Raw genomic sequence first — 22,952 nt, 5'->3', positions numbered from 1 at the left:
AGAGATGAAAGGGAAAAATTACAACCAAGATTACTCTACCCAGCAAGGATCTCATTCAGATTCGACATAGAAATTAAAACCTTTACAGACAAGCAAAAGCTAAGAGAATTCAGTACCACCAAACAAGCTTTACAACAAATGCTAAAGGAACTTCTCTAGGCAGGAAACACAACAGAAGGAAAAGACCTACAATAACAAACCCAAAACAATTAAGAAAATGGTAATAGGATCATACATATTGATAATTACCTTAAATATAAATGGATTAAATGCTCCAACCAAAAGACATAGACTGGCTGCATGGATGCGAAAACAAGACCTGTATATATGCTGTCTACAAGAGACCCACTTCAGACCTAGGGACACATACAGACTGAAAGTGAGGAAAAGGAAAAAGCTATTCCATGCAAAAGGAAATCAAAAGAAAGCTGGAGTAGCAATTCTCATATCAGACAAAATAGACTTTAAAATAAAGACTGTTAACAAGTGACAAAGAAGGACACTACATAATGATCAAGGAATCAGTCCAAGAAGATATAACAATTGTAAATATTTATGCACCCAACATGAGAGCACCTCACTACATTAGGCAAATGCTAACAGCCATAAAAGTGGAAATCAACAGTAACACAGTCATAGTGGGGGACTTTAACACCCAACTTTCACCAATGGACAGATCATCCAAAATGAAAATAAATAAGGAAACACAAGCTTTACATGACACATTAAACAAGATGACTTAATTGATATTTATAGGATATTCCATCCAAAAACAACAGAATACACTTTCTTCTCAAGTGCTCATGGAACATTCTCCAGGATAGATCATATCGTGGGTCACAAATCAAGCCTTGGTAAATTTAAGAAAATTGAAATCGTATCAAGTATCTTTTCCGACCACAACGCTATGAGACTAGATATCAATTACAGGAAAAAAAACTGTAAAAAAATACAAACACATGGAGGCTAAACAATACGCTACTAAATAACCAAGAGATCACTGAAGAAATCAAAGAGGAAATCAAAAAATACCTAGAAACATATGACAATGAAAACACAATGACCCAAAACCTATGGGATGCAACAAAAGCAGCTCTAAGATGGAAGTTTATAGCAATACAATCCTACCTCAAGAAACAAGAAAAATCTCAGATAAACAACTTAACCTTACACCCTAAGCAATTAAAGAAGAAGAAAAATACCCCAAAGTTAGCAGAAGGAAAGAAATCGTAAAGATTAGATCAAAAATAAATGAAAAAGAAATGAAGTAAATGATAGCAAAGATCAGTAAAACTAAAAGTTGATTCTTTGAGAAGATAAACAAAATTAATAAACCACTAGCCAGACTCATCAAGAAAATAAGGGAGAAGAGTCAAATCAACAGATTTAGAAATGCAAAAGGAGAAGTAACAACTGACCCTGCAGAAATACAAAGAATCATGAGGGGTTACTACAAGCAACTATATGCCAATAAAATGGACAACCTGGAAGAAATGGATAAATTCTTAGAAAAGCACAATGTTCTGAGACTGAACCAGGAAGAAATACAAAATATAAACAGACCAATCACAAGCACTGCAATTGAAACTGTCATTACAAATCTTCCAACAAACAAAAGCCCAGGACCAGATGGCTTCACAGGAGAATTCTTTTTTTTTTATTTTTAACATCTTTATTGGAGTATAATTGCTTTACAATGGTGTGTTAGTTTCTGCTTTATAACAAAGTGAATCTGCTCTACATATTCATATATCCCCATAGCCTCTCACTCTTACATCTCCCTCCCACCCTCCGTATCCCACACCATGATTTTATCCAGATTAGCTCATTGCAAATCCCAAATGGATGGTGACCAGAATTTATTATTTTGCAGTCTTTTCTGTTGGACTTTGGGGCTGCAGCCTCTCAGGTCTCAGATGGGTCTGAGTTTGTTGTTGTTCAGATTGGCCATTGAACATGACTGGCCACTGTTCTTAATCAAGAAGTCATCCCATAACACCCAGGATAAGGATGGAGGAGATAACTAAAAAGATGGCGATCAACTCTTTGAGGAAACACTTAAGGCATCAGGGTTGTTCAGATCCTTGGGAAGGGACAGTGGCAGGGTGACAACCACTGGTTTATGCACGTGGATACACAAGGCTATTGTGACAAGAGATGCTCATTATTTGTTCTCTGAGTGAAGACAGGCTAAAGTAAAAATGAAACTTTTCCTGGAACTTCAGAGGGTCTCTCTCTCTCAGGGGAGGACTTGTAGCACAAAATGGACAGTTCCATATCTGATTTGTTTATATGAGCACTTGCCTAAAAATCACAAGACTGGGGCAAAATAAATATATATAAAACAATGCTTCTCAAAATATGGTGTAAAGATGGGCAACAGCACAGCATCTGAATCTAGCATCCCCTAGAAGTACATATTCTCAGGTCCTATCCTAGGCATATAGAAAACTCCAAGCAATTTGTTCTTAAAAGTTTTCCAGATACTTCTTGATATACTAAAGTTTAAGAAGCACTTCCCTAGGCCTATATGTGAGGTATCTATAATTTCCACTTCCGTTCACTCACTAAACTAGGCTGACTTGCTTGTCTTTCTACCGTTAGTTTCCAGTTCTCTTATCCTGATAGTACCTGATTAGACCATCTGATTATATATAAGAACTCAGTTTTGTAATTTTTATCATCAACACAAACCAGAATTGAATTTATAGAAAGCAGCTTTGTAGAGGTAATAAAAATACTGATTCTTAGCTTTGTGATTTGGTTTGCAGTGGAGAAACCGTAGTTATAACTTCTGAAAAGTTTGTGTTCGTTTCCAGAATAACAATGATATAAATTAAGGGATAAATAAAGGAGAAAAACACTTACATAGGCTACAAGTTGCTCCTGGGAAGCTTTCACTTCAGCTTGTAATTTTTCAATACACTGAAAAGGAGCAAACTTTAGAAACAAAGTACATAACTCTTCCTTTTACTCGTTCAAAGTGTTCCAGATATAAACATGTACCAGTTCTCATATCTTATGAATGGCAGCATTATCTCAGCTAGATGTTTTTAAAATCATCATTAAAGAAATCATCATTCCCTCCCCCCAGAAAAAGAAAGAAAGAAATCATCACTCCCATCCCTCTTTCTCTTCCACTCTATGGAAGAATCCAGCAACAGAGTACATGAATTATTAATAATTAGATGATTGGGAAAAATAATGTTTGCTTGATGTACTGTAGGTAATGTTAACCCACCTTTTATCATATATACATACATGTAGGAGCCAATGGATTTGTATCTGCCTTTGGAATATATGGATATATTCTGTGTGAATATACATATTTACATATAGATACAGATTATCTATCTATCCCAAAGGCAGATACAAACCAATATGATAAACAAACAAGAGATAAATTTATGTAATGACATATATAAATATCTAGAAATTCAGAGATTGGTAATTTCTTATAAACTGATTTATTAAAAGTCAATGAAAAATTTTCTGATCCACTTGTTTCACTACAGAGAAAGAAGCTATTCCTTGATTAAGTTCAACCTTGAAACCCAAAAACCATTTATGTAGTCAATATCATGTACAAAATAAATAGAATATTCAGCTAATATGGTTCAAAAGAATACATGTCAAGCAAACTTTAAAAATATCACCAAGAAAGTTAATTTTTGTATGTGAATATTCATCAGGGAATACAGTTACATTGAGCAAATACAAATACTGTTATTTACCATCTTAAACTTAAATATGGACTTCCAACCCAGCCAGAAATTACTATAGAATTGTCAGTTCATATAAGTTTAGGTAATCTTTAGAAATAAAGATTATTTCTCTTCTACAACATACCTGGTCTTTTGCAAGGACCAGTTTTTCATATGGTTCCCCCCGTCTTCCTTTCGGTCCAGAGCCTCTAGTTTTTTCTCCAGCCAGGAAACTTGTTCAAGCAGCTTTGATTTTGTTCCTTCAGAGGCTGAAAGCTAAAGACATTTGCTTGTAAGTGTATGGAAGTACAATGATTTTTTTTAAAGCTCCTTTTAAAAGTCCGACTTATAAATGAATTGCCTTCCAACAATATCTATTAAATATGAAAATGGCTTTTGAAACATTCCTCATAGATGACAAATGACTAGTATAGAGAGTTAAGGAAATAATGTTGATTTTATTTATTTTTAATAATAAAGATCTTTCTGAGCAAGAGATGAGACCACATAGTTCAGCAGGCAGAGAGATTTGTGGTGCAATAATCTCAACAGTCATCTTTATTATGTTTAAACATTGCACTTTACTTGTACAGCTGAACCTGAAATCTGTATTGTGGTTTACATAGGGTTCTTGAAACTTAACTCTTGGGGACTACAGCTGTCTAGAAAGAGCAGGAGTTCTGACTCCCTTGAATCTTTACCATTAAGCAGTGAGGTAGAAGGAGCTGAAGGGAAATGCAGGAATTTCTAGTTGAAGTCTGATCAATGGCAGATCTATGCTAAACCATAACCAAAAAACATCTAGAAGTGACTGTTTTACTGTTTCCTCTTGAGGAGAGTGGTAGTTTGATAGTCCCTATTCCCTTAACTCCCTTGGAGAGCCCCTGGACTAGCTTCTTCTTTCATTCAGGAAGCTTATTGTGCTTTTTCTCTATAACTCAGCAACAATTCTGAAAGAGTTCCTGGAAAGGGACACACAACCTTGTATTCATTCCAATTCTCATGCTCTTAGGCGCGGCTTATCTCTAAGTATGTCTTTCGTATTACTCCAAGTATTATTGCAAAGCATACCGTCTCATCTTGAAAAGGGCAACAAATATTTAAACAGTTTACCGGATGGAGAAGCATTATGAGATTGGTCTGCCATGGAAATAAGTTGGGCACATCATATATACTGGTATCCATCCATCCATCCATCCACCCATCCATCCACCCACCCACACCATCAGTCACTCAACAAATATTTGTCTGGTTGGCTCTCTATGCAACCATTGTGTTATGTGCAGGCGATTATGAAAGTGCAGCAGGAGGGTCAAAGGGAACACATATGCTGTGAACTGTTGGCTTTGCTTTTCAGCTCTCAGTGACCTGGGAGGCCTGCAGTGCTCCACATGGGCACTAACACGTCTAACTCTCAGGTACATGATGCTTTGGAAATGTAGTCTGGTTTCTCTGAGCACCCTTCCATTTTATCACACAGTTTAGTGTAATGGCTAAAGACACAGACTGTGGAGTCAGAGCCTTTGGGTAAAAGTCCCAGTTTTCTATTTGCTTTCTCTGTGATTTGGACAAGTTGCTCAGACGCTCTGAGTTTGATTTTCCTATCTGTAGATGGGAATGGGACTAAAAAGAATAGTACTTACCTCATGCATGTGTTTTGAGGTTTATATGAGTTTATACAAGAGAAACACTTAGAACAATGTCTGGAATAAATCAAAGACTTAGTAGCTATTATTATCGTTTCTTCCACCTCCTCTAGACTTCTGTAAGCATTCATATGGGTTCTACCCCAATATTTATTACTTATCAAATTGTAAAATAAAGTATCTGAAGACATCACAGCCTCTGTGAGCTGGTTACCCTCATAGCAGCATTATTCTTAATAGCTAAAAGGTGGAAACCAAATGTCCATTAACAGAAGAACAGATAAACAAATTGTGTTGTATACATGCAATGAAATTTTATTCAGCCATAAAAAGGAATGAAGTACTGATACTTGCTATAACTTGGATGAACATTGAAGACATCGTGCTAAGTGAAAGAAGCCAGACACAAAAGGTCACATATTGTATGATTCCTTTTGTATGAAATATCCAGAATAGGTAAACCCATAGAGACAGAAAGCAGATTAACAGTTGTCAGGGGATGGGTGGTAGGGATTATGGGGAATCATTACTTAATGGGTACAAAGTATTCTTCTGGGATGAAGAAAAAACGTTGAAACTCGAGAGAGGTGGCGGTTACACAACATTGTGAACACACTAAATGCTACTGAATTGCATCCATTAAAATGGTTAATTGTATTTATGTGAATTTCACCTCCTTTAAAATAAAATGACTTTCTTGTTAGCTCTCAGTGGGTAAGAAAATTGTCATCATTAAATCCATTCACTGAATGTTATTTGAAAAAAATAACAAAATTGGATTGGTTTAATTTTAAATTAATGAACTCAAATCTCAGACAGGTACTCTACATTCCCCTGACATCAAAATACCATATTTTACTACTAGTAAATTGGCTTTCCTCTTCTCTGAGATAACTATTTATTACTCTCTACTCTTTCCTCAAGTATCATTTCATGCTTTCTTTCCCTTCAAAATTCCACCCTCAACCCTCTCTCCCCAAATGATCACCTCATCAATATTTCACTGGAAAAATAGGGGCCAGATGGCTACTCCCTCACCTTCTCATCAGCCAATGTTTAAACCTTACTGCAGCAGGCCCTGCTAATCTGTTTCCCATTGGTTGTTTCCCCATTTATCCCTTACTGCCAGACACCCAATTTGGATTAGCCAGCAGCCATGTGTTTAGGGAAACTTGGTCTTGTCCAGCTCCAGGGAATGAATCACAATTGCTCAGCCAGGCTTGTTGGTCTCATGCCCATGCATAAAAAATGACTTTAGGCATGAGCCTGCAATCCAGTAGCGGCCCTTGGAGCCTGGGGAGAAGGAATTTACCAGATTTTTTAAAAAGACATACATGAGGAAGAACAACTCTTTTTCAAAGGATGTTCTGACTGCATGTAATGCTTGGAATTGTTGCAGACATTGTGGTAAGACAGTCAACACTGAGGATGGTAGAGCAAAGGATGGATAACACCTGTGTTCTTGCTGACATTCTTGAGCTGTAGAATTAACCAGCCCTGGAACTGCTCCATCTCTGGACTTAATCTTATGTGCGATGATAGCGGGCCTTAACATGTTACTTTAATTGGGTTTTTGGTAGTTGAAGGAAAAAGCATTCTTACTGAACAAATGGAGAAGATATTCCTCTATCAAAAGCCAAACCTTTTGCTTGGCTTTGAATCTTATCTCCTCTATCTGTCAAAAGCCTTTGCTCCTGTAATTTCTACAGCCCACGCCCCCATCCATTTCTTCATTCTCACCCTTTCTGGATGATTCTGCTCAGCATATAAACATGTTATAGTAATTCCCATAAACAAAAGCTGTCTATTGAACATTCCCCCACTTCCTCCTCCAGTCATCATCTCATTTCTATGCTTCTTTTCCCACTCAAACTTCTTAAAATGATTGCCTACCCACACTGTTGTCACTTTCTTACAATCTTCTCACTTTTTTTTAAGAAAAAAATTATTGGCTTATATAAGTGGGGAGTCAGAAGTAGATTTTTGTTTCACTCACAACTAGATTCCACAGAATCCAAAAAAATCATAGTATTCTGTCTCTTTTTAACCTCTATATCTTGGTCCTATGTGTTGGCTTCATGATTTCCCAGTGCAGACAAGATTTCTTCACACATTGGGGAAGATGTTACCTATTGCCTTCCAGGTTCAGGTCCTCAATAGTAAGACAATTTGACCTCCAGTAACAAGTTGAAAAAGGACTTATTTTTGGCCCCATCTATGTTCGTATGGCCACTCCTGGATTGTTCTTTATATTGTCAGGAAAATGGGATATCATAATTGACTGGACCTCAGTCATATGCTTAAAGACCATTCCCTCTAGTCAGGAATACTGTGGTTGACAGCCCCAGGATTATTAAAAGATTGGAGCCTAAAGGAGCTATTCTCCAGAAAAGGTAAACATGAAAATAGAGGCCAATTAAAATTCACCCTCTGGGTGTTCAGCACAATTATATCCTCATGCTCATGAGGATGTGCTTTTCCTCAAATGCTCCTGCATAATATGATGCATCTATTCTACATTAATCCGAAAATGCACTTCCCCTCTCAAAAGGAGATAACCCAGTGTCATCTCGAGTTCCTACATCTGGCTTCACATTTTGTGTGTATCTCTCTAAATCAAATCCAGATGAGACTCACCATGATAGGCACCTAAAGACAAAATTTAAATGTCCCCCCTGCCCACATATGTCTAAAATACAGGGAAAACAGGACAATCACAGTGTTATTACCTTTTTAAAAAAAGGAAAAAGGGAAACAACTTACAGTTGTCATGGGCCATTGCCAATGTCACAGTCTATCAATATTAGTCAGCAACGTTAAGGCCTGTCCTGGTTTCTGATCTGATTGATTCTGTTTCTGACCTCTGGGAGCCTTCTTTGTCCTTTTCTTCCATGGTCACAATCAAGAAAAAGGCCAGAGGGTATTCCTTTGGTAGGGGTTGTACTAAGTTTTAGTTTTGGGTATGCCACTTATTTCTCTATTTATCAAGACGATTTCAGTTGTGTTATAGAAAGCTAATGCCAATTGCTTTAGATTAAAAAAGATAATTAATTGGTTCATTTAACTGAGCAGTAGAGGCACCCCTAAATTCTGAGTCTTAAATTAGATTCTCAGAATTCTCTCTCTCCCTCTCTCCTAACCTAACTGCTTTTTATGCTACAGAAAAAAAAAAGAAAATTTTCCCAGTGGCTGTGACGAGGGCTACTCTGGATTATTTTCCTCTCTTAATCTCTCTTCGATTGCCTTCTGCCCTCCACTACTCCCCTGAAACTGATCTTCCCTAGGTTGCCTATGATTCTCATTTTTCCAAATGCAGTGGACACATTTCTGGTCATATTATTCAATCTCCCGGTAAAATATTACACATTTGAGCACGCCATGCCTTCTGAAACACTCTTTTTACTGCTTAGAGGACACGAGTCTCTGGATTTCTTCCTGATTCTTTGTTTCCTTGGCCAGATTTTCCTCCTCCTCCACTCCTCTAAATATCAAAATCTGAAAGTCCTAGCTGATCTCATTAGGTGCCATGGTTGAAACACTAGTTATACACATGTTTATGACTCCCAATTTTTTTACATACAACCACTTGGCTTGTTGGATACATATATCCAACAACCTACTTAATATTGTCACTTGAATATTTACTAGGCAACTAAGAATTAATATATTCATAAAAAAATGAAACAATGCCATTTGCAGCAACATAGATGGACCTAGAGATTATCATACTAAGTGAATAGGTCAGAAAGAGAAAGACAAATACCATATGATATCACTTATATGTGGAATCTAAAATATGACACAAGTGAACTTATCTACAAGGCAGAAACAGATTCACAGATATAGAGAACAGACTTGTGGTTGCCAAGGGGGAGAGGGGGTGAGGGAGGGATGGATTGGGAGTTTGGGATTAGCAGATGCAAACTATTATATATAGAATGGATAAACAACAGAGTCCTACTGTATAGCACAGGGAACTATATTCAATGTTCTGGGATAAGCCATAATGGAAAAGAATATGGAAAAGACTGTATATATATGTAAAACTGAATCATTGTGCTGTACAGCAGAAATTAACACAACACTGTAAATCAACTATATTTCAATAAAATAAATTTTAAAAAAGAATTAATGTATTCAGAATGAACTCCTTATATTCTATACCTTCCCCAGACTTCCCTCTCTTATGGAACCACCCATCCATACGTTTAAGCCACAAATGTATTTAAATCTTCTCTTTCTCTCACAGTCCACCTAATCCATCACAGAGGACAATTATTAAAACCACCCCATTAAGTAATGTGAATTGTTACGTTTATCTCCTCTTATTGATGGTTCTCTTAGATCATCTCCCCCACAACCCATGCCCACAAACACAGCAATTAATATTGTAGACGAGGTTTCCAATGTCACTCAAAAACCACTCAAAAACAAATTGAGTCTTGGCAACCCTTGTAGAGCTCACGCTACAGAGAGTAGTGACTTTGTTGAAAAACAAAGGCTTCCTTTGTGCTAAAAGTTTTGCAAGCTATGTTGGACCACAAGCTATGAAATTCCTTGGCAATAAATAACCGAGGCAAGCACTGGAAAAATTACCTATCCTACCTGTGGAATGGGCAGGAACCCCTATGTCTGAAGATACTTTTAGATCACAGAACTGGTTTGGTCTCATTTCAATTTTACAGCTAAAAACAAACAACAAATTCCTCATGCTACCCCCATTCCTCATGCTACCCCCATCCTAGACAAAACAGACTTTTACATTTATTAATATTTCTACTTTAACAAGTTATTTCCAGCCGTTCCTAGGTTTATGCACATCCTAAAATAGACTCCCAAAGGCCCTTAATTTAGAAGCATGGTTACCCCCTGTTTTAGTTTGCTAGGGCTGCTCTTAAAGAGTACCACAAACTGAGTGGCTTAAAAATAAACTTATTGTCTCACTGTTCTGGAGACTAGAAGTTCAAGATCGAGTGTCGGTAGAGTTGGTTCCTTCTGAGGGCTGTGATGAGGAATCTGTTTTATGCCTCTTCTCTGGCTTTGGGCAATTTGCTGGCAATATTTGGCATTCCTTGGCTTCTAGAAGTACGGCCTTTGTCTCTGACTTCATCCTCACATGATTTTCTCCCTGTATGTCTGTGTCCAAATTTCCACTTTTATATGGATGCAGCCATATTGGATTAGGAGCCCATATTATTCCAACGTGTCCTCATTTAACTAATTACATCTGCAAAAAATAAAGTCGTGTTCTGAGGTCCTAGGAGTTAGAACTTGAACATTTGAATTTGGAAGGGACCAAATTTAACCATAACACCCCCAAATTGGAGTGGGAGGAAGCAGGGAACTCTGAGTAATGAAGAAACATTTAAGCTCTGACTGAAAATAGAAATATTCACCAAAAAGTCAATCGATAGTTGAAATATAAAGTTAGGGATCCAGACATAGAGATTTCTAAGACGCTTTTAATCTTCAAATAAGTCCTCTGGGCTGTATGAATAGATAAATATACCAGAGAGAAGTGGGACACGGGAAAAGTTGAGGCAATTAATCACTGACTTGCATGTAAAGATAAAGTGTTTGGTTATAAAAGTCAAAAAGCAATAGTATCAGGTTCTAAGAAATTAAAGCCAACAACTGAAGAGGCCTAGGACCCATTCCTCATGTACAGCTAGTCCCTTTAAGTTCTGGTCCATTCTTGCTACCGAATCCAAGCTTGCTCTGCTGACCGCACGACAGGCCAGTAAATCAGAGACGAGGTGTTGAGGCAAGGAATACGACTTTATTCGGAAAGTTGGCAGACCGAGAAGACAGCAGACTAAAGTCTCAGAATAACCATCTTATCAGAGTTTGGATGCCAGTTTCTTTTATAGCACAGAGAGGGGGAAGAGATGAGGAAGTAAAGTAAAAAGGCCATGAGTTTTGCAAATATCCCCTGGAATGGCCAGCCTCCAGGAGGGGATGTGTTATTTTCTTTTCTTGCATCCATCTACAGGTGGGCAGGGTCAGGATGTTTCCCTGAACAAAGACACTTTGGTTTAACATTCAGGCAGAGGAGCAGGGTTCCCTGAGGCAGGCCATTATGTAGAGACCGTATCCGTTTAGAGAACAAGAGCAACAGTAAGTAAAGGTTAAAGTAAAATAAACATATCCAACATGTAGTCAGATTTGGCTCTTCCCTGTTACATTCTCAGAGCACTTTTGTGGAACAGGGCAAAGGCTTTCCCTGCTGGTAGGACTCACAGAACCGACTCTCCACTCTCTGGCTTTTGGTATATGCATTCTGCTATCCTTGAGTTTCTTTCACGGGTCTTTCTTTCTCCTCAAATCTCCTTAGTGTCCCACTTAATAGAGGACAGCTGGATTCTCATACCTGATCTGTGTTGTCTTTCATGTAACATCTAGAAAACTTCTCTTTCTACATGTGAAAGAATGATAGTAGAAAAGGTCAATAAACTATTAGTATTATTACGTAAATAGTTTTGAATTGGATAGCCCCTAAAGGGTATCAGGGACAGCCTGTCACTATACATCCATTCAGTAACTGCAAGAGACTCATATTTATACAACTCTAAATTTAAGCACTAAACTGTTCCTGAAGCTAATAAATGAGATCTTCATACAAAACACATGGTCATCTAAAATTTTCTTCTTGAAGCCCCAGGCCCTGAAAAACGGGAAAAAGAAAAACTATTTCTAAGAAATAGGTTAAGGGTCTGATGTATCAAAGGACTGAAATATTCAGAAGACTTAAATGAAGAAATCCAAATTACAAAGAGTCGAGAAGAGTCCAGGGCATACATGGGGTACATTGAGCCTACATGGAGCCTTCCATAGGAAATGTCACCTTTAACATCTAATGATTCAAACATAAGATAACTGGGGTGACCACAGATCATCCGGTCACCTGAAACTTGGGATCGGTCTTTTATTTTAAATTGAAGTACGTACATACATATATATATATATATATATATATATATATATATATATATATATATATATATATATTTATCCCTCCCCCCTTTCCCCTTTGTTAACAATAGATTTTTTTGCAATGTCTCTGAGTCTATTTCTGTTTCATAAATAAGTTAATTTGCATCATTTTTTTAAGATTCCATGTATAAGTGATATCATATGATATTTGTCTTTCTCTATCTGACTTACTTCATTTAGTTTGATAATGTCTAGGTGCATCTGTGTTGCTGCAAATGGCATTATTTCATTCAATTTTATGGCTGAGTAATATTCATATATATCACATCTTATATATCATATGTATCATTTATGTGTGTGTATATATATATCACATCTTCTTTATTTCTTATTCATCTGTCAATGGACATTTAAGTTGCTTCCATGTCTTGGCTATTGGAAATAGTGCTGCTATGGACATGGGGGTGCATTTATCTTTTTGAACTAGAGTGTTCATCTTTTCTGGATATATGCCCTGGAGTGAAATTGCTGGATCATATGGCAACTCTATTTTTAGTTTCTTAAGGAACCTCCATTCTTTTCTCCAAAATGGTTGCACCAGTTTACATTCCCGCCAACAGTGTAGGAGGGTTCCCTTTTCTCCACGTTCTCTCCAGCATTTATTATTTGTAGACTTTCTGATGATGGCTGTTCTGATCGGTGTGAGATCAGAATTTGCATTTCTCTAATAATTAACAGTGTTGAGCATCTCTTAATGTGACTGTTGTCCATATGTATGTCTTCTTTGGAGGAATGTCTGTGTAGGTCTTCTGTTCATTTTTTGATTGGGTTGGGTTTTTTTTGATATTGACCTGTATGAGCTGTTTGTATATTTTGGAAATTAATCTGGTCTTACATTTAGGTCTTTAATCCACTTTATGTTTAATTTTGTATATGGTTTTAGAGAATGTTTTAATTTTGTTCTTTTACACATGAGCTGTCCAGTTTTCCCAGCACCACTAATTGAAGAGACTGTCTTTTTTTCCGTTGTATATTCTTGCCTCCTTTGTCATAGGTTAACTGACCATAAATGCATGGGTTTATTTCCGGGCTTTCAAGCCATACTGTTTTGATTGCTGTAGCTTTCTAGTACAGTCTGAAGTGAGGGAGCATGATTCCTCCAGCTCTGTTCTTCTTTCTCAAGATTGTTTTGCCTATTTGGGACTTTCTGTGTTTCCATAAAAATTTAAAATTTTTTGTCCTAGTTCTGAGAAAAATGCCATTGGTAATTTGATAGGGATTACATTGAATCTGTAGATTGCCTTGGATAGTATGGTCATTTTAACAATATTGATTCTTCTAATCCATGAACATGGTATATCTTTCCATGGGTTTTTGTTGTCTGATTTTCTTCATTATAGTTTTCAGAGTACAGGTCTTTTGCCTCCTTTGGTAGGTTTATTCTTAGATATTTTATTCTTTTTGATGCGATGGTTGGGATCAGTCTTGAATACTACTTTTCCATTTAATTAATTACCAAACCATCTTGTAAATATTTCTTGTCTCTTTCTTCTCTTCACTACTAATAGGCACTTATCATTTCTAAACTGGATTTTTGCAAGCCCTGACACATGATATGCCTGACACTGGTCTCCTAATAAATCTGTTCTCAGTAGACACAGAGTTTTCTGTCTGAGGGCAAATCTGAATACACTTCAAACCCTTTAATGGCTCCCCATTGCCTATAGGATCAACACCAGTTTTTATAATGGAAAGAGCATAGCTTTGACATCAGAGAGATGACTGGATGAATCCTAAGTTGACTTGAGACCTCAGGGAAATCACTGTCTGTACTTCTATTCCATGGAACATATGGTGTAATGGCAGATACAGACCATTCCAGTTACTGGGGGTGGGGTGGGGAAGGTGGTAAAATGGGAGAAGGATTATGAGAGCACCTGGTGAGGACATCTAACTCAAACTTGAAAGAGGAAGAAAAGCATTTTGGAGTAAGTGCATCTAATTGAAGACCTGAAGGGAGAAGTTTGTTGGGTTTTGTTGGTTAATGGAAAAGGGGATGAGAGGAGGTGGTGGAAACAGAGCAGAGCAATTCTCTGCAGAAGTAGAGGGAAAGGGATGCATTAATTAAAACTTGACTGTAAGGAACAAGGCCTTTTGGTTTTTTTATAGATAAGAAAGTAAGAGAGAATACATTCCTTTCAAGAAATTGAAAGTGGTATCATAGTAATATGCTGGCTGTGGTATAAGATAAAACTGGAGAAATAAGTAGGGGGTTAGACCACAGAGGATTATAAAATCTGTTAAGGAGTATATATTTGATCCTGACAGGGCTAATTTAGGGGGCTAATTTAGGATTTAAGCGAGGAGAAATAGGAGGTCTGCGTTGTAGAATCTTCACTCTGGCTATAGTGTTGAGGAGTCATCAAACAAGGACCATAATGAAAGTAAAGTAGGGAGAAGTTTCTGCAGTTGGTGGCCTGGACAAGGGTAATGGTGGTAGAGATAGAGAAAAGAAGATGGACTGAAGAACCGTTTGAGAGAAATTATTCATAGTACTTAGCAATTGGATGTGTGGGGTGAGGAAGAAGAAAGAATCAAAGCAGCACAGATTTCTCATATAAGCCACAGGGGGTGCAGGTAGCACCTCTCCCTGGCCTAGGGGATTTGAGAGCAGGAACAAATTTGGGGCAGGAAGCTAATGGACAGGTAGAGTTTGAGTTCCCTCTGAGAACCTTGGTGGGCCTATTCAGTAGGCAGTTGGATATCCAGGTCAGGGGTCAGGAGGAAGATCAGGACTAATGATGAAAACTTGGTTCTTCTCTGTGGATTGTGCTCTAAAGGCAAGGCACTAAGGGAGAATGTATAGAAAGAGCAGACAAGCAGGCTGCAATCCCACAAAAGAGCTTTCATCATTTGCAAAATGGGAATGCAAATTTCCAGGACCAGTGGGAAAAATACACAAGCTAACATACGTAGGAGTACCTTGCAGAACACTTGGCTCACAGTAAGGGCTCAATAAATATTTTATTGAATGAATAAATGAATAATTCAACAAAAGCGTACACCTAATTTACTAATTTCCTTGTAGAGGTTAAGCAAAGGGAAAGTTAGTTGGCCATCTCTGAGAAAATTTTATGAAGAAAATGTAGGTTATGCCCATGCAAAAAGATACTTGCCCTTATCACCAGAGCCAAGACTTATAAGGGGCAAGGCATTTGCTTTTTCTTAGACAAGAAAGTCACATTTATTAGCACTGGGTCAGCTATTTAAAACTGACCTCTGTTTGATCTTGACATTTACAAGCAAAAGGAAGTCTTTAGTTATGTAACAGGCCAGAAGTCCATGCATCCCTGACAACAGAAGCCCATTTGTCATTGTGCTCAACTCTACTCAAAACAACACATCTCTTCACCAGCTTGTATTCTTTCCTTACATTCTCTGAGGTTCCCAATTGGTGTGCAACAATCCAGTAAGAGGGTTAAAACTGACAACTGCTTAGACAGGAGGGTGTGTGTGTGTGTGTGTGTGTGTGTGTGTGTGTGTGTTAAGAGGGAACTCTTCTGCAATAAAATAAACTAGAACCAAATTGTTTAACAAAATTCTCAATTGCTTGGTTTCATGGTGATTAGGAAACGCATTCCAAGTCAAACAAGCTGCTTGTGATTTTGTGGCATTAAAGTAGACTTCCAAACGGATTGGAAAACAAAAACTCATTCACAGAAACTCATGATTTCAGATTGGCATATCAAGCATAATTTCTGAGCGTTTGCAGAAATGAATACTCCTACCAAGGGCACATTACTTATTTCAAATAAACTTGACATCAAGGGATCCACTGTTGCATTTAAACAATGGAAAAAGAACCAGAACATTTTTGGTGGCAATCTCAATATGTATCAAATCACTTTTAGCTACTTACACACATATTCAGCAACTAAAAATTTGCTGGAGATCTATATTCTTTCTATTCCTAAACTTAAAGAAAACGTAGATTGAACACTAAGACGCAAATAATGGGAGTTTATTTTAGAGCCTTAGGTACAAAATGATGAATAAATGTTGGTTATTAGAGTCAAACATACTAGCCTTTTGTCTTTCTGGTTTTCTGCTTACTTTTCTCAGTCTTAAATTTAAAAGATCAGTTAGAAGCTTCGTTCAATCGCCAGAAACTATTGCATATGTCAGAGGGGTTCATGATAGTTCTCACACTGAGAGGAAGTATTGGTAAAGGACCCAGAAGACTGACTCTAGATTCCAGCTCAAAAATTCACCTGAGATTTACAACGAGAAATAACTGCTGAAAGTCATTCCATTATAGAGCATTGGCATTGAATTGAGAGTCCATAGAGTCATGCATCTATGAGTAACTGAGTTTTGACAAGGCTTTCAAGACCATTCAAAGGGGAAAAACCGTCTCTTCAACAAATGGTGCTAGGAAAACTGGATATTTACATGCAAAAGAACCTTGACGAGACAAAGCACTACATGCAACAGTGTGGTGAAGGGGTTGGATGAGCAAAGCAGGTATTTGCTAACCTAATATCCATTCTCCCCTTCTTAGTAAAAAAAAAAAACAAAAAACCTCTATACTCTTGGGGTGACAATGTGCCCAGTTAAAAATCCATATTTCCTAGGCCCCATGATATTAACCATGGTCAGGCATATGTAAGAATTCATTAGGTGAGTTTTGGAGAAAAGCTCTTCAAAGAGGCTGCTCAGCTGGCAGTTGTCCATCCCTATTTTGCACTTGCCTTTTTCATCTTCATGCTACTTGACTTCATGAATGGCTGCAGCTGCAGGTACCTCTTGGACCCTGAGGATGGGAGCTATGTTTGTGAATGCACGGAGACCAAGCCCAGGCCTCTGAGAGCTGCAGAGCTCCTGAGCCTATTCTGGGCTCCCTGTGTCCAGACTTACTCAATTACTTGTTTAGGCCACTCTTATTTGGGTTGTTGTTTTATGTACCCAAGATTAATCCTCACTGATTCACTTAGTTACTGTGGAGCTGGGGGGCACGAAGCAAGAGTGATGGTTCCTCTTCACCATTTGGTTTGGGTTAGGGCTGGAAATTCACTTCAGTGTAGAGTGAGAACTTGTTAGAAATGCACATTCTTGACCTCCACCCCAGATGGACTGAATCCTACACTCTAGGGGTGGGACCCAGCAATCTGTCTAACAAGCCTCTAGGTTCCAGTTTGGGAACCAGGGTGAGTTCTTTTTGTTCAGTGCTGCTTGAGTAGGAAACTTCTTTCAATGGCTTTGACCTATGACCACACGTTCTTAAGAACAGCGTCTTTGAATCTTAAAAATACTTATGTTCGAATATCAGCCTCACTGTTTATTAACTGTATGACCTTGGGAAAATGGCTTAACATTTTTGAGTCTCATTTTCCTCATGGAGATTATAATAATAGTGCCCCTAATAAGGTTCTTGTGTGGATCAGATGAAATGTCTGTCAGTCGAAGCACAGTACCTGGAACACTATAGATGCTTAATGAATGTCAGTTTCTCTACTCTGCCTGCCATTGGCAATACACTGCAGGGGTCTGGTACCAGGCCTGAATCCCTGTAGGATGTGAACTTAGCCACCACCCCACTACACCCCCTCTCATGCTTTGTCTCCATTATTGCTTCTGCTATTCTTTAAGATGGAAGAGAACCTTAGGGAGATCCCAGGGGAAAAAAGAAAGGGAAAGGAATCGTCTTGGAATATAACGTAATTGATCCAGTTCAGTAAAGAGTGAGGATACAGGAAGCTGCTGTTACTAGTTTTATTTGGGGCTTTCGGAAATGTCTCTCTCATCAGGTGAGGGGGAAACTATGCCTAACTGGCATATGAGCTATGACTAAGAAGTAAGAAAAAGACTCCCATGTGCTTTTTTCAAAAGTTGAGAAATAAAACTAGCATGTTCTTCTCCATTGAAATTTCTCTGCACTTTGAGTGTCACCAATAAATCTCTCTTTATGAAAACAAAAAGGGCACAATTATTTTTATGCTCCAAAGACCATCATGGGCCCCTTGCTGTGTCTTGTCTATGTCTTATTCCTACCCGGGAAACACAGTTGGTAGAAAAAAAGATCAAGTTCCCCACCGAGCTTCCCACCTCCTAGCTCCTGCTTCAAATAATGACAGCTCTTTCGCAGCTAGCGTATATGCCACACTTAATATATAACTAATGTTTTGCTAGGTATGGTATCCGAAAGACGCCTGAAGCTAATTCTGACTACGTAATTGTTACTGGATTCACCTCCTTGGTGAGAAAATGACCACAGATTCCCCTCACTCCCCAGTTTCTGCCTGCCCCCCTCCAAATTCTGAAAAGACCAGACACTGGAGCTGAATGGGCAATTCAGCTCCCAATCCTGGCAAAATCAGAGAATGGGCAGAAACAGATAGAAGACTTAAGAGATGAAGCAGAAAGAAGGTTAAAGTACTAAAGTCCCTTTACCAAATGAGGAGCTGAGGAAGAAGATAAGAGAAAGCTGGGTGGTAAAAAAAAGCCAGCTAGGGCAAGGGAGCTGGGGTGGGAAGGGGACCTTTTCTGGTTGAAAGACTCTGAGATTGTGAGCACTGGAGAAGAACCACTGTGTTGCGATCTGGGTGTCTTTCAAACACTTTGAGAGACATCAGTAAAAAAGGAAACTTACACACACACACACACACACACACACACACACACACAAGCCCATGACATATGACTCAGAATATACAGTTCTGTTATGACCACTAGCAGCGGTAGAGATAAATTAACATTAATCGAGAACCTACTAAGAACCAGGTTACACTCATCTCGTTCAATCCTCACTACAGCCCTATGAAACCAATGTGTTCACCCTCTTCTGCATAAGACCACTGTGACTCAGAGAGACTAAGTGAACTGCCCAAGGTCATAAAGCTAGCAAGTCCTGGAGCAGAAACAAAGCCGGAGCTCTCCTGGGTCTGCTGCTGGGAGCCAGGAACCAGAAGCTGGTGATGACTGAGACACACTGGGCCAATGCTGCTCCCAGAGGAAATGTCTCAGGAACTGGCCTCCCTCGTCCCTCTGCGCTGGTGGCTCTCTGGATCTGTGCTCCACTGTGACACTGTGGCTTCTCCTGGCACTCTCTTAGCACAAAAGCTGTGCGATCTCTTAGCTTGCGTACAGTCATCAACTACAACCCCCGGAGCCCCTTTCTTTGTCCCTCCCATGTGCACTGGGGATAGAAGCCAGCACACAGGCAAAAACTGCCTTTTTTTGAGTTTCCCCTGAAACCTCTTCACGCTTCTTTTTTCTCCTCTTGACTCTTTTCCTCCTTTCCTGTGCCTCCTTCTAGTCCTTTCTCTACTACCTAATTTCCAGGCATTTCCCCCCGCGGGTCTTAACCTGCAGGAAATATAATCAAGTATTTTCTTTAGCAAAACTTGGCAATGTTTTGAATTATCTACAGTTATTACCCAGGAAAAGAGATGGATTCTTATGTCCCTTTCTCACTCTGGCCAGCTGACTTGCTGCAAACTTACTTCTTAGAGCTGTGAACAGCCCAGATTAAAAGTATTAATTGCAAATTTTCCTGCTGTCATATTTCTTTTATTTTGACACTAGTGGCATGACTGCAGAGAAATAAAGAATAATTGTTAGCTAAGGGAATCCAACAAAGAAGTCTGTGACCTCACAGAGGAAGCGCCACACTCTCCTTATTTCCTCACTAAGTTCCTTCTTTTGCATAGTAAGCCAACAGAGACCTTGCTGGAAAGGACCCTAGAAAGGTTCAATTTAAGTAACCTGAGGCCCAGGACCAACAGGTGTTTAGTGTAGACAAACCCCGAGGCATCTATCTGGGTTAGTTCTATGTGCATCACTAAGAGGCAGAGCCAGGAGGTAAGAATTCAGCTAATGTCAAAATTTAGCCATTTCGCAAAGGCAGGACCCACTGGTTGACAATACCATGAGCTTCCACTCCTTAGTTCCAGCACAAATCTTTGTCCTCGACATTTCCTCTCCTCTTCCCACTTGTTTCTAGCCCACCAGGCCAGCCCATCTGACAAAATGATTTGGATTACCAGTGAAAGCCAGCTAGCATTCCCACTGTCTTTGTGACAAATCCTAAATTAATGGTATTTAAAAGAAGCCTTAACTCAGCCATAAAAAGAAATGAAATTAAGTTATTTGTAGTGAGGTGGATGGACCTAGAGTCTGTCATACAGAGTGAAGTAAGTCAGAAAGAGAAAAACAAATACCGTATGCTAACACATATATATATGGAATCTTAAAAAAAAAAAAAAAAGGTCGTGAAGAACCTAGGGGCAGGAGGGGAATAAAGACGCGGACCTACTGGAGAATGGACTTGAGGACACGGGGAGGGGGAAGGGCAAGCTGGGACGAAGTGAGAGAGTGGCATGGACATATATACACTACCAAATGTAAACTAGATAGCTAGTGGGAAGCAGCTGCATAGCACAGGAAGATCAGCTCGGTGCTTTGTGACCACGTACAGGGGTGGGATAGGGAGGGTGGGAGGGAGGGAGATGCAAGAGGGAAGAGATATGGGGATATGTGTATATGTATAGCTGATTCACTTTGTTATAAAGCAGAAATTAATACACAATTGTAAAGCAATTATACTCCAATAAAGAAGTTAAAAAAGAAGCCTTAACATGTATACACATAAACAGGAAAAAATACTCCTTCACATACACACACACACACACAGACACACACACACACACACACACACACACACACACACACACACACATACACATCATTGTCTGGACCACTAAAGACAGTTTCTCTTTTTGCAACCACAAAGTGGCCTAGCCTGGTAAGGAAGACAGTGGCACCCAGTGGACAAATGTTTGATTGTTTGAGACAGGTGTCCCATTCAGAAATATGCTCCTTTCTTAGCTTGAAGAAAGGCTATTTGCTCCCCTTACCTTTCCCTATCCTTCTGCCATCACATTTTTAAAACATCTACTGAATTTAAAAATAGGGGGGAGGGGAGTGTCGTTACAGTTTTTATCTCTTCAAGAATAAGACTAAACTGAAACACTGGAGAAAGCAAAAATTTCAGGATTAAATCCTCTGAGAACAGTGTCTATATTTGATTAACCTATTTCAACAGTAACAGCGGAGACAGCCAAATCTAATAAAATATTCAGCTTAATTAAAAATGTAACGTTGAAAATGCCTGTAACGTGCTTTTCTTCGCACATAATATTCTCCTTTTCCTCACACCATTGCCAACTTCCAATTAAATTGCCTTGGTTATATGCAAATTTGGCAACTCCAGGGGCAATACTTCAGGAAAATAACATACACAGATCCTGCAACTTGATACTATGCTGCAGTCTATCTGGGAACCATACAAATACCTACTATTTTCACTCTCCAGCCTCTACAGTGATTCTTTTGGTTGTGAGCTACTTGGGTAGAAAAGCTTTGCTTATCTATCTTTCTTCCCTCAAACTGCTAACTAACATCTTACTCACGGTAGTTACAAAGAAGTTGAGTGAAATCCAGTTTCCATTTTATGTAATTAATCTGCTAAACACTGAAAAGAAGTATCTAATTGTTTGATGTTACATAAAGGGATCATCCAGTTAAGAATCTTAAATATTAGGGGCTATTTGCGCTGGAGAAAAACATTTTATAAAGAACAAAAGGGATGAGGACTTTTATGGGTGAACTGAATTTTACTGATTTAAATCATTAAAAGACGTTCAGTTACAAAATAAGCATACATCTTCTTAGTGTAACCTAATACCAGCAAGGGTGCCCTTTTTAGTTAGCCATTCAAAATTTCTTCCAAGTTTGCGAGCTCTGAAATCCTTAGTTTTTATGCTTTGAAATGGTACCTCATGTTTATCATTATATTCTTTGTAATTCAAATTTTGCCACAGTTTGAAGCTTGCTTTTTCTGTTGTTTTAAAGAAAAGATGAGTTGGCAAGCCAGCGTTATGGCACATGGGTGAGATGGAATCTTTCCCCAGTGGGTCTGGGCCTAGGGCACCACGCTTTTGTTAATTGACAGAAGGCCCCTGTGACCCCTTGCGTCTATCACATTTAGGTAGTCAGCAATAAACACATCCCAAAGGAAGAGATGTACTTTTTGGGTAAGCTGAAAAAAAAAATGGAGGCCATTTGTACATGTATCCCTACAATACATGTTAAATGTACTTCTTTTTGTCATAGCACAAGCACACTTTCCCCCTCGTCTCTGCAAAAATTCTTATAAAATTCTGATGCACTCAACTTTTGCTATACAGACCTTTTTTATTAAAAACTCAAAATTGTTTTTCAAAAGTTACTAAAAATTTATTTGCAGAATGTCTCAATCCATGACAAATCAATCAATGTTTATAAAATCTCAGGGTCTGTGTCCTTTTCCTCCACTGCCTGCCACCAACAGTGAGCACTGGTGCCCTGTGCTGTGGGAGGACCCACACTCCTGGCAGCTTTGCTCTCTGCCAAGCCCCCCTACCCAGGGGCAAGGGCAACGGTAACAGCAGGATTTGTACCACGTACACTATACTGTTTGCAAAGTGTAATTGTGTTGGGAAATGGTCTGAGCTTTACTGAGAGCCATACTCTGTGTCTCTGCACTCGGAGTGTAGGCAGATGACATATAAGGCAACCCGACGGCCGGTAGAGGCTACACTCCACCTATGACTTGCTTTGCTTCTGTGAG

General features: G+C 38.8%; 1 protein-coding gene across 1 annotated transcript in view; it reads right to left on the bottom strand.

The window, feature by feature from the left end:
- The window catches only part of CCDC192 (coiled-coil domain containing 192), a 219,729-nt gene that overhangs the window by 144,737 nt on the left and 52,040 nt on the right, over positions 1-22,952 (bottom strand). Inside the window, 3 exon segments of the mRNA XM_067730225.1 lie at positions 2,869-2,925; positions 3,850-3,884; positions 3,887-3,980. Of these exon segments, the coding sequence (XP_067586326.1) occupies positions 2,869-2,925; positions 3,850-3,884; positions 3,887-3,980 (186 nt within the window).

Source organism: Pseudorca crassidens, chromosome 3, assembly GCF_039906515.1.
Source record: "Pseudorca crassidens isolate mPseCra1 chromosome 3, mPseCra1.hap1, whole genome shotgun sequence".
In the NCBI taxonomy this organism is placed as follows: Eukaryota; Metazoa; Chordata; class Mammalia; order Artiodactyla; family Delphinidae; genus Pseudorca; species Pseudorca crassidens.
Note: the sequence above shows the minus strand (reverse complement) of the source record. Positions and strands in the feature narration are given on the sequence as shown.